General features: G+C 42.5%; 2 protein-coding genes and 1 pseudogene across 2 annotated transcripts; all 3 read left to right on the top strand.

The window, feature by feature from the left end:
- The first annotated feature begins 296 nt into the window (after nucleotides 1-296).
- Nucleotides 297-6,115, top strand: LOC127650448 (secretagogin-like; annotated as a pseudogene).
- Nucleotides 6,116-7,801: 1,686 nt separating this feature from the next.
- tatdn1 (TatD DNase domain containing 1) lies at nucleotides 7,802-13,718 on the top strand. Its single transcript, XM_052135880.1, has 12 exons — nucleotides 7,802-8,049; nucleotides 9,565-9,630; nucleotides 9,747-9,796; nucleotides 9,869-9,932; nucleotides 10,108-10,251; nucleotides 10,342-10,384; nucleotides 11,930-12,015; nucleotides 12,087-12,127; nucleotides 12,210-12,286; nucleotides 12,955-13,025; nucleotides 13,267-13,393; nucleotides 13,488-13,718. The coding sequence occupies exons 1-12, from the start codon at nucleotides 7,971-7,973 to the stop codon at nucleotides 13,591-13,593; spliced, it is 954 nt and encodes a 317-aa protein (XP_051991840.1). The 5' UTR covers nucleotides 7,802-7,970; the 3' UTR covers nucleotides 13,594-13,718.
- Nucleotides 13,719-13,964: 246 nt separating this feature from the next.
- rnf139 (ring finger protein 139) lies at nucleotides 13,965-17,909 on the top strand. The gene is given in 3 exon segments (XM_052135843.1): nucleotides 13,965-14,459; nucleotides 15,514-16,215; nucleotides 16,218-17,909. Coding segments are annotated over 3 exon segments (1,995 nt in total). The 5' UTR covers nucleotides 13,965-14,296; the 3' UTR covers nucleotides 17,348-17,909.
- Nucleotides 17,910-18,473: the final 564 nt, after the last annotated feature.

Genomic DNA, 18,473 nt, shown 5'->3' on the forward strand with positions numbered 1-18,473 from the left:
TATATTCATCAGATCTATATCTGTATATCTTCATGTCTCATTCATACAGAAGTCAGTTGTGTTTGTAATAATGAGATGAATAAATGTTATTTTGTATCAGTGCTGCTCTGGTTCAGCTGTTGAACAGAAGACATTGTTGAGTTTCCATTCTTCACCCTCTAGATTGTGTCTCCAGTGAACATTCATTATGTGGGTGTAATTATCATCTCGCCCGAGAGGAGCCGAGCAGACAGACAGCTGGAGAGACAGACAGATGGAGAGACAGACAGATGAGAGACACACAGATGAGAGACGGACAGATGAGAGGCTGCTGTTGGTTTGGTCAGAATCATGGAGACCTCGTTCAGTGATCTCACCGCGGCAGTTTTCCTGAAGTTCTGGACACAGTTTGATCAGGACGGTGAGTTTCATGCTTTCATGATCATTTATAAGAACAGTCATTGATTAGAATAATAACAGGATGATGTCGTGCTTTACGAGCCTGTAATATGCAGCAAATACTGTTTTTGTGGAACTCCAGATGCTGGATTTATTGACCGAAAGAAACTGGATGAGCTTTTACGCTGCGTGATGAAAACACTGAAATCAGTGAGTACAGAATGAGAGTTACCTGCTGAAATTGGCCAATACTGTGGATTGACCTTTACCTGAGTGTCATTACATTGGATCGAATATAAATGCAAGCGTTGAAGATTAAGAGTAGATCATGCTAACTTAATCAGGATAATGTCATTGCATGAGCAACACCTCTACGTCTCAAATGCTGCTGAAGCTTTTCTCAGAACGTCACACTTAATCAAGCGTTTTTAATCATGCGTTGACAGTTTAATATCACGTAACTCTGGTTGTTTTAGGGTGATGTGTGCGAGCAGCAGCTGCAGAGAGTGACAGAGACGATTCTGACCAGCTGTGACATCACAGACGGACGCATTCAGATGGACGAGGTGAACAACATCTGCACACTTTCCTTAATTGCAGAGGCCCTAAAACTGATCCCTGCGGCACTCCATACTTAACTTTTGTTTGGTTTGACAATTCCTCATTTACTCAGACAAAGTGGTAGCGGTCTGCTAAATATGACCTAAACCATGCTAATGCCACTCCACAAATTCCAACATAATTCTCTAGTCTATTCAAGAGAATGTCGTGATCTATTGTGTCGAATGCAGCACTAAGATCTAAAAGCACTAGAAGAGAAATGCAGCCGTGATCAGATGATAAGAGTCATGTGTAACTCTGATAAGTGCAGTCTCTGTACTGTGATGAGGCCTAAATCCTGATTGAAATTCTTCATATATACTATTTCTCTGTAGAAATGAACATATTTGGGAGGATACTACCTTTTCTAGTATTTTTGACATAAACGGGAGATTTGAAATCGGTCTATAATTAGCAAGTTCTCCAGGATTAAGTTGTGGCTTCTTAATTAGCGGTTTGATAATTGCCATTTTAAAGTTTCTTGGGACATGTCCTAAGCATGGCGAGGAGTTAATAATATTAAGAAGAGGTTCTGATATTACAGGAGATACCTCTTTTAAGAGCTTAGTTGGTATAGGATCTAACAAACGTGTTGTTGCTTTTGATGTTTCGATACATTTCGTAATACTTCTAATTTTGTATTCTTCCACTTGCGCTCCATTTCCGAGCTGCTCCGAGAATATCCAGTGTTGATCATATTATGATTAAAATCATGAAGCTTGTCATAATGATGCTTTCCCACATATTGGCAACAGATTTCATAACTTCTGCGCTTGTGATGATCAACCACAGATATGTGTTTGTTAAACGTTATTGCTAAAACTCTGCAATGAGATTTTTTAACATTATTTAATGCATTAGGTATCATGAAATAACAATTCACAACATCTTTTTTTACAGCATTAACTTTATTTTCTATTTTGCAATTTATCCAGAAGTGAGGATTTTGTTCTCTTAACCCTTTAATGCATACATCGGGTCTTTAGTGACCTGGGACTTTTGCAGATACCTCTTTAGTATTCCTCAACCTTTTATCTTCTGAATAGTGTTTAAAAAAGGACAAATTGACTCTCTCTCTCTGTCTCTCTCTCTCTCTATATATCTCTCTCGCTCTCTATATCTCTCACTCTCTCTCTCTCTCTCTCTCTCTGTCTCTGTCTCACTCTCTCTCTCTCTCTCTCTCACTCTCTCTCTCTCTCTCTCTCTCGCTCACTCTCACTCTCTCTCTCTCACTCTCTCTCTCTCTCGCTCTCTCTGATGCAGTTGGCCGCTGTGCTTTTGCCCGAGCAGGAAATCTTTCTGCTGGTGTTCCGTAGAGAAGCGCCGCTGGAGAACAGTGTGGAGTTCATGAGGGTGAGAACACGTGTTGCATTCTCAGTATAGTGAACACCATTGCAGACATTAGCGATGTTCTCTCGTCTCTCTCTGCAGATCTGGCGTTGCTATGACGCTGACAGCAGTGGGTACATCTCTGCTGCAGAACTCAAGGTGATGAGTGCTGATGTCACTTCCTGAACTGTTTCAGAGTTATTAGCTTCATGTTCTCACACTGCCGTCTCTGTTTTGATGATGTCAGAGTTTCCTACGGGATTTGTTCCATCATCACGACAAGCAGATCTCGACGGGCAAACTAGAGGAGTACACCAATACCATGGTAACTTCTCTATTCTCTAGCAGAGTCTTTTACTGGCACAAGACGGGTGACCATGACGAGTGACTTGAGAAAACCAGCACAAAAGTGCCCAAAACAAACCCCTTGTGTTTTATTCTCCCCATTTCTCCCCAAATTGGAATACCCATTTCCCAAGTCCTCGTGGTGGCGTAGTGACTCGCCTCAATCTGGGTGGTGGAGGACGAATCTCAGTTGCCTCCGCATCTGAGACCGTCAATCCGCGCATCTTATCACGTGACTTGTTGAGCGCGTTACCATGGAGACGTAGCACATGTGGAGGCTTCACGCTATTCTCCGCGGCATCCACGCACATCTCACCCCACCGAGAGAGAGAACCACATTATAGTGACCACGAGGAGGTTACCCCATGTGACTCTACCCTCCCTAGCAACCGGGCCAATTTGGTTACCCCATGTGACTCTACTCTCCCTAGCAACCAGCCCAATTTGGTTACCCTATGTGACTCTACCCTCCCTAGCAACCAGCCCAATTTGGTTGCTCCATGTGACTCTACCCTCCCTAGCAACCAGCCCAATTTGGTTATCCCATGTGACTCTACCCTCCCTAGCAACCGGGCCAATTTTGTTGCTTAGGAGATCTGACTGGAGTCACTCAGCACGCCCTGAATTCAAACTCAGGACTCTAGGTGTGATTGTCAGCGGCAATACTCGCCAAGCTACCCAGGCCCCCTTAACCTAACCCTAAAATGATAATAACCAGTGATATGTTTTAATTAGGGATGCACCGATGTATTGCCTGCCGATATTTATTATTGACCAAATTAAAACGACATGTTGGTTACAAGCATGAAAACGCAGATATGAAAACCAACGGTTTATTTATAATAATGAGTAACACACTTTGTTAAAACTGTGTATTTAAATGCTCGATCCAGAATAATAATAGCAACAGAATGAAGAATGGTTGGCACGTCTAAGAACGTGTAATATTACATTTTATTCATGCATTAAATCAGAATAAACGCATAGACAGACATGAAAGCAGCACTTACCTGTGCATGATGAGGGGAAACCATCCAAAACACTCCTATATATATATATATATTTGAATTTATTTCTTGTTAAAACAGTTTATACCTTCCTCAGTAAAAAAGGGATCTAATGACATAATAAAGTAAGTGGCAAATATCGGTTTCAGCCTGCAGTGTTTTGTTAATATCAGACAAATCTCTTAACTTCCTTTTAGCTTAACCAGTTTACCTGAGCAGCGTGAGAAGCATCTCCAGTTCTGTGTGAATGTTTGTTGTTCCTCTTTCAGATGAAAATGTTTGATAAAAACCAGGACGGTCGTCTAGATCTGAATGATTTGGCGAGGTAACACTGACCTCACAAACACTGACACACATTGATCGTCACACGTAACACACTGCAGTCGTGACGCTCTCGTGTCATGTGTCTGTAGGATTCTGGCGTTGAAAGAGAACTTTCTCCTGAAGTTTGACATGCAGGTGAGTGTCAGAAATCTCTCTAAATCCTGCCGTCACTCCTTCTGACGTGTGCTCATTGTGTTTGGTGTGTTTTGTACAGGCGTGCAGTCACGAGGATCGGCGGAGGGACTTTGAGAAGATATTTGCTCACTATGATGTGGTAAGATGTGCATTCCGGCGTGAGCACGTATACGGAAGACCATTTAATGTGGTCTTTTAAAGTGATTTCATCACCTGATTGCGATCATTTCAGTAGTTCGCAAAGTATGTAATCCGTCCTCGCTGTCCCCGAGGCTCGAGACTTGACCCGAGTTAGTTATTAATGAATAGACATGTGGAGTTGGGGTGGTGGAGGGATGCCAGAAGGATCGTCGCAACACAGAGGTAAGCAGCTGTTTATATACGCTTACTCTGGCGATTTAAATGTGCATTACGTAAGCTCGTCAAATGAGGGGGGTGACTTGTTGAGTGTGTTACCGCGGAGACATAGTGCTTGTAGAGGCTTCGCGCTATTCTACGCGGCATCCACGCACAACTCACCACACGCCCCACCGAGAGCGAGAACCACATTATAGTGACCACAAGGAGGTTACCCCATGTGACTCTACCCTCCCTAGCAACCGGGCCAATTTGGTTATCCCATGTGACTCTACCCTCCCTAGCAACCGGGCCAATTTGGTTACCCCATGTGACTCTACCGTCCCTAGCAACCGGGCCAATTAGGTTACCCCATGTGACGCTACCGTCCCTAGCAACCGGACCAATTTGGTTACCCCATGTGACTCTACCGTCCCTAGCAACCGGGCCAATTAGGTTACCCCATGTGACGCTACCGTCCCTAGCAACTGGACCAATTTGGTTACCCCATGTGACTCTACCGTCCCTAGCAACCGGGCCAATTTGGTTATCCCATGTGACTCTACCCTTCCTAGCAACCGGGCCAATTTGGTTACCCCATGTGACTCTACCCTCCCTAGCAACCAGGCCAATTTGGTTATCCCATGTGACTCTACCCTCCCTAGCAACCGGGCCAATTTGGTTATCCCATGTGACTCTACCCTCCCTAGCAACCGGGCCAATTTGGTTGCTAAGGAGACCTGACTGGAGTTCAGTCTCGTAGTCAACCAGATTGTCCTGGTTGCTAGGGATGGTAGAGTCACATGGGGAAACCTCCTCGTGGTCGCTATAATGTGGTTCTCGCTCTCGGTGGGGCGTGTGGTGAGATGTACGTGGATGCTGCAGAGAAAAGTGTAAGAATAGCTCAAAAAAATCCCTTATTATTATTATTATTTATTCTTTTTTTGTACGCAACAGCATGCCACCCTTTCACTTTGAAGCACGCACAGACCATCTAGGCTATTAATTGCATTTAATTGCAGCCTTTTGAGGTTTAACATTCACATTTGACTATATCACATTATTTTGATTAATTGTGCCGCCCTCAAGGATCGTGAAATGAGTGTAATGATGCGCTCTTTAGGAAATCAAGCGGCCAAACAACAGTCGCGATATTCCCGATAATGCTTCTATCGCCGGAAACGTCACTGCGATGACATCATACACGCCATAAACTAGAGATCACAACGTACGCATTTCACTTCAATTTGGCTTCACAGACTCACCATTGCATCGGCATTTCGATGTTTATTTAAATTATTGTTTCACCCCTGTGCGAATATTCCCTCTTTTATATAGAAGAATGTGTCATGTCATTCCCCTCTCTGTGTGCATTAGAGTAACACTGGAGATCTGGAGGGGGCCGAGGTGGATGGTTTTGTTAAAGACATGATGGAGTTGGTGAAGGTGAGGCATTGCACACTTTATTCCTCAGTCGATCCGATGAGAGTTAATAACGCTTGAATTATGTGTTTAATGACGTGTTTTTCAGCCCAGTCTCAGTGGATCAGAGTTGGACAAGTTCAAACAGGTTCTGCTGGGTCACTGTGACCTCAACATGAGACGGAAAGATCCAGAAGAACGAGCTGGCGCTGTGTCTGGGGCTCAAGCTCAACCCCTGACCCTCAGACCGACATCCTCATCGATGTTTCTGTATTCATGAACGATGATCGATTCTTGTTATAGTGTGTGTTTAAATAATGCTGTCACTAAATAAATGGTGCATTACAGTGTATGGAGTGTTTCACTGGTTTGGGGGAGACTGATCTCAAACCCTATGTGTGTGCGCACTGGTGTGTGTGATAACTGTAATTAGAGAGTAATGATGGAGTGTGCATGTGTCATTAGTGTTTGTGTGTCACTCACACCCACTACACTTCATCATGAGAAACAGGGAGATGGGGTGGGATGTTTGTCAGGCCATCAGTGATTATTAGTGATTCAAGAGCTGAATGAGGGTTCGGGTGAGTCACACTGAAGAGTATCTGAGGAAACACGGAATTTGCAACGTCCAGTTTAGCCAAAGATCAAAGTCCAGTGATATGAACAGAACATGATGATGATGATGACGCATTTACTTAAATATTCAATTTCTGTACAAGCTGAGTTCAGTCGACTGCATTTGTAGCATTGATTACCACAAAAACCCCATTGATTCCAGTGAGACACTTCCAATGCAAGTCAATGGGGTTTAATCTGTAAACATTAAAATACTTTTTCAAAATATAGACACAAGACATAAACAATATGTGTGTGAACATGATTTTACTGTCATTAAATCACTTAACCACATCTGTGTGAAGTTATAGACAATCATACAACTTTGTTGCCATGACGATATAATGTCAACAACAACAAAAACCCTAAAATGACAATATAACCAACTTTACAACTCAAATAATCCACAAGTTTTAACAAAAGAACTAACCTAAATGCTTTTATAAAATTATAAGCTTCACATTTCTGCCTTTAAACTCTCCAAAAATACCCCATTGACTTCCATTGTAAGTCTCTCACTGGAACACACATTTGTGCTTTTTTGAAGAGAAGGAGGGACGAGACGAAATTAATTTAGGTGGAAATGAACATTATGCCACAATTGACTTTAACTTGTACTGAACAAGGAATATTCTTTTAATTATAATTTCTGTAACACAAATGCTAACCCTACAATAGGCTACTGCTTTTGCCAGTTGTGAAGCTAATATAAATATATATCGCAGGCCTCTATAGATAGTATATAGATAGTGAGAGAGCATTCAAGTGGAGATTTGTTTAGCTTTTGCTCACATTTGGAGACATTTCTTAGCAAATTTGTCCCCAGATCAACATATAAGACATTATACACGGTCAGTGCTGGAGATTCTGGGACGTAGTAAGATTACGACTCTGACTAAAATTGGCATTTCATCTCATAGTGTGACCAAGACAGATCTTAGGGTGGTATATTTATTTTATGATTTTTATTTACACGGAAGGCCTTCTTGATTTACGGTAAGCCTGTGTCATTACGGTAAGTGTGTTAGCGCTCCACAGAAACACATAGTAGCCTACGGGATGTTTTTGTTTTCATTGGAGATTTTAGAATAATATTTTATATTTTTTAATTCAATTGACTTCTACCTGGAATGCAAATGTAGCTATGCCGGTGCCAAAACACTATAATACTAATTATTATTATTATTTTGTAAAAATGTTCATCCGGAAATTGCAAACGACTGTGATTAGTTCATCCTTACCAGCGCTGAGAAAAGTAACATGTATCACGTGACTGTAGCTCATCATTAGTAGCCTCAGGAAGTATTTCCCCCTGAATAATGACCACACTGACACACTGTAATAGATGTTTAATTAAAACTATGTACAGAGAAAACACATCGATCACGATCGATTTTGACACATTGATCCTGACCGATTAGAGAGAACATCCGGGCCACTGAACCCGTTTACAAACGTCATTTTAGCGACGCTGTGTTTATGGACGCGTTGAGTCGCATGTTCAGGGTTTCTTTTTCAACTGCTGCTACATTCACAATGACCAGCTTCAAATTTATAGGTGAGAATTAAATATTTGACAATGATGTACTGATGCAACTGTCTGTGATTATATCACTTTATGTGTTCAGCGCGGAAATAGGATGTTTCAGCAGAGCACGTGACTGAAATGTCTTGAAATGTCCAAATAAAGGACCAGAAAGTGTATAAGTGATGTTTAGACATGCACCATGACATTCTTTGAAGTGCTTAGGAACAACATGGAAAGCAATATTATGAAGGTAAATTAGTGCCTAAAAGATTTGCATGCACGGTAAGTTTTTTAAAGGTGTTCATCGAGTTGCAGGCAGGAACTAAAAACGGTTCAAGGAACGAAAACCGAAAATGAACAGAATGTTTTTTGCAGAACGTAACCGAAAATGGGAACAAAGTGATTTTCAGTTGTTCTAGAATGAAAACGTTATTTTTAATGGACGGTAAGCGGTTATAACTAGTTAATTCTAGTAGATCTGTAATAAATGATATTAACTGTTAATTAACTGTTATGAGTTCTGATAAATCCACCACACGGGAAAAAAATTAACTGCTTAGTTTTGCTTATTTTGGGCTTGTTTTTGCAGACCAGGGGCCTAATATTGATCAAATCTACTTTTATTCTATCACACCTGGAGTCGTGAGATTGAATACAGACCGTGCTGAGTGACTCCAGACAGGTCTCCTTAGCAACCAAATTGACCTGGTTGCTAGGGAGGGTAGAGTCACATGGGGTAACCAAATTGACCTGGTTGCTAGGGAGGGTAGAGTCACATGGGGTAACCAAATTGACCTGGTTGCTAGGGAGGGTAGAGTCACATGGGGTAACCAAAGTGACCTGGTTGCTAGGGAGGGTAGAGTCACATGGGGTAACCAAATTGACCTGGTTGCTCGGGAGGGTAGAGTCACATGGGGTAACCAAATTGGCCCGGTTGCTAGGGAAGGTAGAGTCACATGGGGTAACCAAATTGGCCCGGTTGCTAGGGAGGATAGAGTCACATGGGGTAACCAAATTGGCCCGGTTGCTAGGGAAGGTAGAGTCACATGGGCTAACCAAATTGGCCTGGTTGCTAGGGAGGGTAGAGTCACATGGGGTTACCAAATTGGCCCGGTTGCTAGGGAGGGTAGAGTCACATGGGGTAACCAAATTGGCCCGGTTTCTAGGGAAGGTAGAGTCACATGGGGTAACCAAATTGGCCCGGTTACTAGGGAGGGTAGAGTCACATGGGGTAACCAAATTAGCCCGGTTGCTGGGGAAGGTAGAGTCACATGGGGTAACCAAATTGGGCCTGTTGCTAGGGAGGGTAGAGTCACATGGGGTAACCAAATTGGCCCGGTTGCTAGGGAGGGTAGAGTCACATGGGGTAACCAAATTGGTCCGGTTGCTAGGGAGGGTAGAATCACATGGGGTAACCACAACTAATTAAGAAGTTAAAGATTTGTGCTTGCAATAAATATGTCCACTTGCGGTTTGATATTTGATCTTTTAGGCACTAATTGACCCTCGTACGTGCAAACAAACCGTTTCTCTGTCTGTCTTCAGATATTGGCATTAATCTGACAGACCCCATGTTCAGAGGGATTTACAGAGGAACTCGAAAACATGAAGGTAATTCAACAGATAAATAATAAGAGTGCTTGATGATGTCATCCAAAGGCGGAGCCAGTTATTATATTGTTGTTTTGATGACATCGCTCGTTCAGATCTTGTGCTTTCTATCACAGATGATTTTCCACAGATTTTGGAGAGAGCCCTGAAGATCGGGGTGCAAAAGGTAAGATCATGATTTATAAGTGCGCATGAACTGAATGAAATTGTCTGAAGACATCCTGATGTTCTCTCACAGTTCATCATCACGGGAGGAAACCTGGAGGACAGCAGAGATGCTCTCAAACTAGCCGAGACCAGAGGTAGTGCATACTACTGTTCTACTCATGCTATTCCTGCATCATGCAGTATGCACTGTGTGCTGTGTGCACTTTCTCTAGCCTTTGATCAGGTCCACGTCCTCTCCCTGAAGTGTGTGACGTGACATCAGTAGTTAGCTGATGGTGTGTGTGTGTGTGTGTGTGTGTGTGTGTTCAGGAGAGTTCTACAGTACCGCTGGGTGTCATCCGACCCGCTGCGGTGAGTTTGATGAGTTGGGGTCGGATCAGTACCTCACATCACTCCGAGATCTGATCGCCAGTAACAGACAGAAGATCATCGCTGTCGGAGAGTGTGGACTCGGTAATTCATCACCAGCTCAACAGTATAATATATAATCTGTACGTCTCCCATTTATTTACTTTTCTTTTTATTCTTATAATAACTTTTCAGATTTTGATCGCTTGGAATTTTGTCCCAAAGAAACACAACTCAAGTGAGTATTGACAACTAAACCATCTGCAGCTACAAACGGCACAAAATGCATGAAATTTACTAAAAGTTTGAAAAGCTCTTAAAGGGACAGTTCACCCAAAAATAATAATTTACTCACCCTCATGCCATCCCAGATGTGTGTGACTTTCCTTCTTCTGAACACAAATGAAGATTTTTAGAAGAATAGTTCAGCTCTGTAGCTCCATACAATGCATGTGTATGGTGACCAGAACTTTGAAGCTCTAAAAAGCACATAAATGCAGCATAAAAGTAATCCATAAGACTCCAGTGGTTTAATCCATGTCTTCAGAAGTGATATGATAGATGTGAGTTAGCAACAGATCAATATTTCAGTAATTTTTAAGCTACGTTATAGATGTGTTATAGATGCATTATAGATGTGTTATAGATGCATTATAGATGTGTTATAGATGCATTATAAATTGTGATAGATATATTATAGATGTGTTATAGATGTGTTATAGATGCATTATAGATGTGTTATAGATGCATTATAGATGTGTGATAGATGTGTTATAGATGTGTGACAGATGTATTATAGATGTGTGATAGATGTGTTATAGATGCATTATAGATGTGTGACAGATGTATTATAGATGTGTGATAGATGTGTTATAGATGCATTATAGATGTGTGACAGATGTATTATAGATGTGTGATAGATGCGTTATAGATGCATTATAGATGTGTTATAGATGCATTATAGATGCATTATAGATGTGTGACAGATGTATTATAGATGTGTTATATATGCATTATAGATGTGTGATAGACGTGTTATAGATGTGTTATGATGTATTATAGATGTATTATAGAAGCATTATAGATGCGTTATAGATGCATTATAGATGTGTTGTAGATGCATTATAGATGTGTGACAGATGTATTATGTGTTATATATGCATTATAGATGTGTGATAGATGTGTTATAGATGCGTTATGATGTATTATAGATGTGTGATAGATGTATTATAGATGTGTTATAGATGTGTGATAGATGTATTATAGATGTGTGATAGATGTGTTATAGATGTGTGACAGATGTCTTATAGATGTGTTATAGATGCATTATAGATGTGTTATAGATGTTATAGATGTGTGATAGATGTATTATAGATGTGTGATAGATGTGTTATAGATGCGTTATGATGTGTGACAGATGTGTTATAGATGCATTATAGATGTGTGATAGATGTATTACAGATGAGTTATAGGAACTGAGGATGAAATATTACAATTCCCCCCAGAATACACCCCTTTGGCTGAATGTAGGGCGTTGGCATTAACATGATTAGAAAAACAAGAATGAACAGACAGAAATGTCCCGCAGGTCACACAAGGGATAAGGTGTATGTGTACTGGTTGGAAAAAAACGACTTTATGGAATTGACGTTTAGGTCATGGAGCATGATTAATAGCATTAAGTGTGTAATATGTAATGAATGGCACTAAATGAACATGTTTGGGAGTTTGACACACACACACACTGTGTTCAATAACAGCATCTTGCCATGTTTTCTTGCAGGTATTTTGAGCGGCAGTTTGATTTGGCAGAAGAGAGCAGATTACCCATGTTCCTCCACTGCAGAAACTCACACCCGGAATTCTTGGGTAACTAGTGTCTTCTGGAAAACTCTTGTTCATATTCTGTGTTTATGATCTGTGATTATATTCTCTCGCAGACATCATGAAGAGGAACAGAGACAGGTGTGTTGGTGGAGTGGTGAGTGACACGTTTGTGAGGGTTTCTCTGCTGTTTCTCACTCTTTCAGGACATTATTCTCACTGTTCTCTGCGTTTCTCAGGTTCACTCCTTTGACGGGACCAAAGACAATGTGGCAGCTCTCATCGATCTCGATCTTTATATCGGCATTAACGGCTGGTGAGATGATGATTGAACTTCTTGGTCTGTCTGTCTTTCATATATGTCTGGCTTCCTATCTGTCTGGCTTTCATATCTGTCTGGCTGGCTTATCTGTCTGTCTTTCATATCTCTCTGTCTGTCTTTCCTATCTGTCTGTCTGTCTTTCATATATGTCTGGCTTCCTATCTGTCTGGCTTTCATATCTGTCTGGCTGGCTTATCTGTCTGTCTTTCATATCTCTCTGTCTGTCTTTCCTATCTGTCTGTCTGTCTTTCCTATCTGTCTGTCTGTCTGGCTTCCTGTCTGACTGGCTTATCTGTCTGTCTTTCATATCTCTCTGTCTGTCTTTCCTATCTGTCTGTCTTTCATATCTGTCTGACTGACTGACTGGCTTATCTGTCTGTCTTTCATATCTGTCTGTCCTGTCTATCTTTCCTATCTCTTTGTCTGTCTGTCTTTCCTATCTGTCTGTCTGACTGACTGGCTTATCTGTCTGTCTTTCCTATCTGTCTGTCCTGTCTATCTTTCCTATCTGTCTGTCTGTCTTTCCTGTCTGTCTGTCTTTGATATCTATCTGTCTGTGTTCTTGTACTTATTGGGGGACAGTATGAATGCATTTATCATATTTCTGTTGTTGCGGTTATATAAAAGTAATTATTCCATCTGGACTTGTCTGTCTGATTCAGTTCATTGAAGTCTGTGGAGAATCTGGAGGTGATGAAGTCCATCCCGACAGACAGACTGATGATCGAAACAGGTCCAAACAATCTCATCACGTGTGTGTGCGCTGTTTCAGGACAATCAGAGGACAATCGTCGTGTGTGTGTGTGTGTGTGTGTGTGTGTGTGTGTGTGTGTGTGTGACTGTGTGACTGTGTGTGTGTGTGTGTGTGTGACTGTGTGTGTGTGTGGGTGTGTGTGTGTGTGACTGTGTGTGACTGTGTGTGTGTGTGTGTGTGTGTGTGTGTGTGTGTGTGTGTGTGTGTTCTCTCTCCGCAGACGCTCCATGGTGCGGCATCAAAAACACTCATGCTGGAGCGAAACTTATGAAAACAACGTTTCCTACGAAGAAGAAATGGGAGACGGGACACTGTCTGAAAGACCGAAACGAGCCGTGTCACATTATGTATGTGTTGTAATGATCTGAAAGGTTCACGTCAGAATGTGTTCATGGGAGAAGAGAGAGCGTTTAATGTCCCACATGAATATGTGTGTTTCAGTCAAGTGCTGGAGGTGATCGCAGCTGTGAGAGAAGAAGATCCACACCAGTTATCTGACATCATCTACAACAACACCATGAAACTGTTCTTCAACCACCGATCATGAATAAACCACTGATATTAAACTGCTGCTGCTATTTATTCTGACTGACCATCTTATAATAAATAAGGATGATCTTTATTATATAATATATAGAATCAGATGAACATGTTTCACTGATTGTGTAGTCAATAATTATTTTAATCATACAGTAGAACATATTCAGAATATATTAAATATCCTAAAACTCCTACTATATAATTGCAATAAAGTACAATTACAATCACCACAACAAATATCAGACAGATGGATTAATACTAATAATAATGGAATATATACAGTATATAGATCAGTGCCAGAAATGAACTTGCTTTATGGGGCAATATTTACACCCTGGATTTGATTTTTTATGACAATTGGCCAAAAGTAAAGGATTAATAACATAAAAATGTATTTACAAGTGTTATCAAAACAAAGTAGAACATCTTTCCAACATAATGAAATTTGAGAGCACAAATGATCAATTATATAAGTATACAAATGTGCCAAAATAATTTTGTAAAGTGACAGTGCCGAAATTTCCAAAGTGATTCCGCCATGACTGGAATGTGACGTCATCGAATGTTCTGCGCATGTCCTTTATGCACTTCCGCGTTCCTCTCATAGCAACAGCAGCAGAGCCAAGATGGCGTCCGGCGGAGATCCTGTGTGACACCGAACCGAGTCGCAGCACCGAAACTGCGGTTCCCCCGACACCGGCAGCAGCGCGATGGCCTCCGCTCACGGGCGACTGGGCCTGCAGATTGTGGCCGTGTTGGATGTGGCTCTACGGGTTCCGAGCATCTTTATAATTGACGCCATCTTTAACTCGCACTCTGATCCCGGTACCGGATGGAGCGGAACCGCCGGGAGAGTGTTCATCCGCGCACTAGGTGAGTGTGCACGCCACGCCGTGTTTGGGCCTCAGCTCAAGTAGTCATTCTGCCTCTTAATAACAATTCTGTGCTCAGACAGTATTTCTGTCTTTCTCATCTGTCTGTCTGTCTGTCTGTCTGTCTGTCTGTCTGTCTGTCTGTCTGTCTGTCTGTCTATCTGTCGTCTGTCTGTATTATCTAACTGTCTGTCTGTCTGTCTGTCTATATCATCTATCTGTCTTTGTATCTGTCTGTCTGTATCTATCTGTCTGTATTATCTATCTATCTGTCTGTCTGTATCATCTGTCTATCTGTCTGTCTGTATTATCTATCTGTCTGTCTGTATTATCTATCTGTCTGTCTTGTCTGTCTGTATTATCTATCTGTCTGTCTGTCTGTCTGTCTGTATTATCTATCTATCTGTTGTCTGTCTGTATTATCTATCTGTCTGTCTGTCTGTATTATCTAGCTGTCTGTCTGTCTTGTCTGTCTGTATCATCTATTTGTCTGTCTGTATCATCTATTTGTCTGTCTGTCTGTATTATCTATCTGTCTGTCTTTGTATCTGTCTGTCTGTATCATCTGTCTGTCTGTCAGTTCTAATAAATCACAGTTAATGCTGTTATATATACAGCAAACCTTCGAACTAGGCTCTTTGTAAAAATATATATTTTACTAATCATATTTTATTTATTTTCATCATTTTTGTCTTATTTGAGCTTTTTGAACAAATCCATGTAGGCTCTTCAGTCAATACATATTATATTATATTGCAAATATTATATTTTGTTACATGTTTATTGTTTACATGCACACTTTGCACTATTTGCATAAGTATTTACGTTGATTTGTTGAACACATGCTAAAAACCGCTACTGTCTCTTTAAGAAAACCGGCAGTTCTGTAAAGGCTTATTAGAAAACCGTGAGTCTTCGGTTGTTAGCATCGCTGATCGCTACGTGCACAGTATACGTGATGCTAATTCATCATCAGCACAAACCAGGGCAGCACGATTATGACATTTGGACCGTACCAAAGCTTGTTTTTTATACTATGTATGTTCTTATTGCAGGTGTTGCGGTGTCCGGTGTGGTTCTGGTCCTGTCCCAGAAGTCCCTGTTCAAGTTCTACACTCTATTCTTGGCGGTTCTGCTGGGCGCCGCATCGGTTCTTGTGAATTATTATGGCACAACTCACATCGACTTCTACAGCACTTACAATAAAGCCGCACTCGGTTTCGGGCTGCTTCCCCGTAACGGCCCCACGCTGTGGCTCGGCCTCGCGGTCCTGCAGCTGCTGTTTGGGTTGGGCTACGTGGTGCTGCTCAACGTGCAGTCCGTCTGCGCCGCCCTGGTGGTGCTGGACATCATGATTCCCCTGCTAGGGCTCATCATGGACCTTCCGCTAGATGTCAGGCAGCTGGTCGGCGTGGTGTCGGGAACGTTTCTGGCCGTGCACGCGGCCGTGAGTCTCCTGCTGAAACTCAAGTGGTTTTACTACTCGTGCCGCTACGTGTACCTGCTGCTGCGGCACATGTACAGAATCTACGGCCTGCAGCTGCTGCTCGAGGACACGTGGAAGCGCATCCGCTTCCCGGACATCCTGCGCGTGTTCTGGCTGACGCGCATGACGGCGCAGGCCGTGATCCTGGTCTATGTGGTGCGGGTGGTGCGCACCGAGAGCAGACTGCAGATGACCTGGGACGTGTTCTGGGAATTATTCAGCAACCTGATCATCAGCGGCTGCGACTCCATGCTAACCGTGCTGGGCATGAGCGCGTCATCTCCTCCATGGCTCACTACCTGGGATTGAGTATCCTCGCCTTCATCGGCTCCACTGAGGAAGAGGATAAGAGGCTGGGGTTCGTCGCGCCGGTTCTGTTCTTCATCCTGGCCTTGCAGACGGGTCTAAGCGGGCTGCTTCCCGAGGAGCGCTTGGTTCGGCTCAGCAGGAACATGTGCCTTTTGCTAACAGCTATTTTGCATTTCATCCACGGCATGACGGACCCGGTGCTCATGTCATTGAGTGCATCGCATGTTTCGTCAGTCCGCAGACACGTACCCGTGCTGCTGGTGTCGCTGGTCCTCTTTGTGTTGCCCATCCTGCTCAGTTACCAGCTTTGGCATCGTAACGACCTCAACACCTGGCTCTTCGCCGTCACCGCGTTCTGTGTCGAGCTCTGCCTGAAGGTCCTGGTGTCTCTCACCGTATACACGCTCTTCATGATCGACGGCTTCTATAATGTGCTCTGGGAGAAGCTTGATGACTACGTCTACTACGTCCGCTCCTCCGGTAATGTCATCGAGTTCATCTTCGGCGTGATCATGTTCGGAAACGGCGCGTACACGATGGTGTTCGAGGCGGGCAGCAAAATCCGCGCCTGCATGATGTGCCTTCACGCGTACTTCAACATCTACCTGCAGGCCAAGAACGGCTGGAAGACCTTCATCAACCGGCGCACGGCCGTCAAGAAGATCAACTCTCTTCCTGAGGTCAAAGGAGCACAGCTCCGAGACATCGAGGATGTTTGCGCCATCTGCTACCAAGAGTTCGCCTCGTCCGCGCGCATCACGCCCTGCCACCATTACTTCCACGCGCTCTGCTTGCGCAAGTGGCTGTACATCCAGGACACGTGTCCCATGTGCCACCAGCGCGTCTACATCGAGGAGGATGGCCACGAGCATGCGCCGTTCTCCAACAACAACGGATACGCGCCTCAGGAGCAGGCGGAGTTTGAGGAGAGGGGCGGGGCCGAGGCAGGTGCAGCGGGAGGGGCGGAGCCTGATAATGAGCTCCTGGAGGACAATGACAGTATCGAGTATGATGAAGAGGAGTGGGGAACGCAGCCTGGTGTAGCGCTGATAGAAGAAGAGGATTATAGGAACAATGATACAGACTCCAATTGAGCGAGTGTCAGCACAGATATTTAAGTTAACAAGCGTTTGCAAGATCAGGGATGTTATTTCTCTCTCCTGATGTTTTATTTGGTTCCTCTGTGGTCGTAAAAGGGCTGATCACGGGGTTGAAGTGTTTGTCTGGACTATATGCTACTGTAATCGCAGTATACCTCGATATGATCACTACTGGTCTCTTGTGTGACCTTATAATTGTGTACATTATTGTACATGTAATAAAGAACGATTCAGTGTCCTAAACCAACGTACAGAGACTGAATGACGGGTTTAGCAGTCTATCGGGCCGCGCATTACGTCTCTTCAGTATCTGATATTATCATGTACTCTTGCTTTTTAACCCTGGCACACATTTTACAATGCAAATAACATGTTTGGCCAAAAAACTGCATTTGATTTGCATCTGTCTCTTGTCCTGAGTGCAGCTACAGCTCGGACTGCAGTAACCGATGTGCTCTTTTAATAGACCTGATGTACAAGTAATCAGATTTAGTTCCTGTAAATAAAATTTGTAGCTAAAGTTCTCTGAAGTCATCTGGAACTTTTGCACTTGACCGTACTTTAACCTGTTTGTCTCACAGATTTGTTTAAATGAGTATTTTAAGTTCAGTATGGTGCAACACTGAATTATAACCTCACTAATGTTCTAGAATGCTAAAGCTGCTAAAGCTAAATAGGTGTTTTACGACCAGGATGTTTTATGAACATTAGCACCCCCCCAGTGCCATTACAGTAATGGGCAAAAATGGTTAAAAATTCTACGAAATGTGTAAAAAGTGATGTAATATTTAAATTATAGGGTACAACAGGGCTAAAAGGCACATTGTTAAGAATAATTAGTTTCAAGATAAAATACATGTAATGAATATTGATGTTGCAACATCACCTGTGTGAACATAAATAATAACGGAAGGTTGTTTTGATACATTATTGTAATATAATGGAGGTTATAGGGATATTGTGTAAATATAGGGGCACATTTTATTGGCCAAAATGTAAATAAAATACATTTAAAGTCTTGTTAGATTCTGTGCGGGATGCTAGTCGATTGATACCAAAGTTTTAGATGGCAGCCATTTTGGGTTTCATCCATTTTTAATTTAGTTGTAAAATGCTTTAT

This window comes from Xyrauchen texanus, chromosome 10 (assembly GCF_025860055.1).
Source record: "Xyrauchen texanus isolate HMW12.3.18 chromosome 10, RBS_HiC_50CHRs, whole genome shotgun sequence".
Taxonomy (NCBI): domain Eukaryota; kingdom Metazoa; phylum Chordata; class Actinopteri; order Cypriniformes; family Catostomidae; genus Xyrauchen; species Xyrauchen texanus.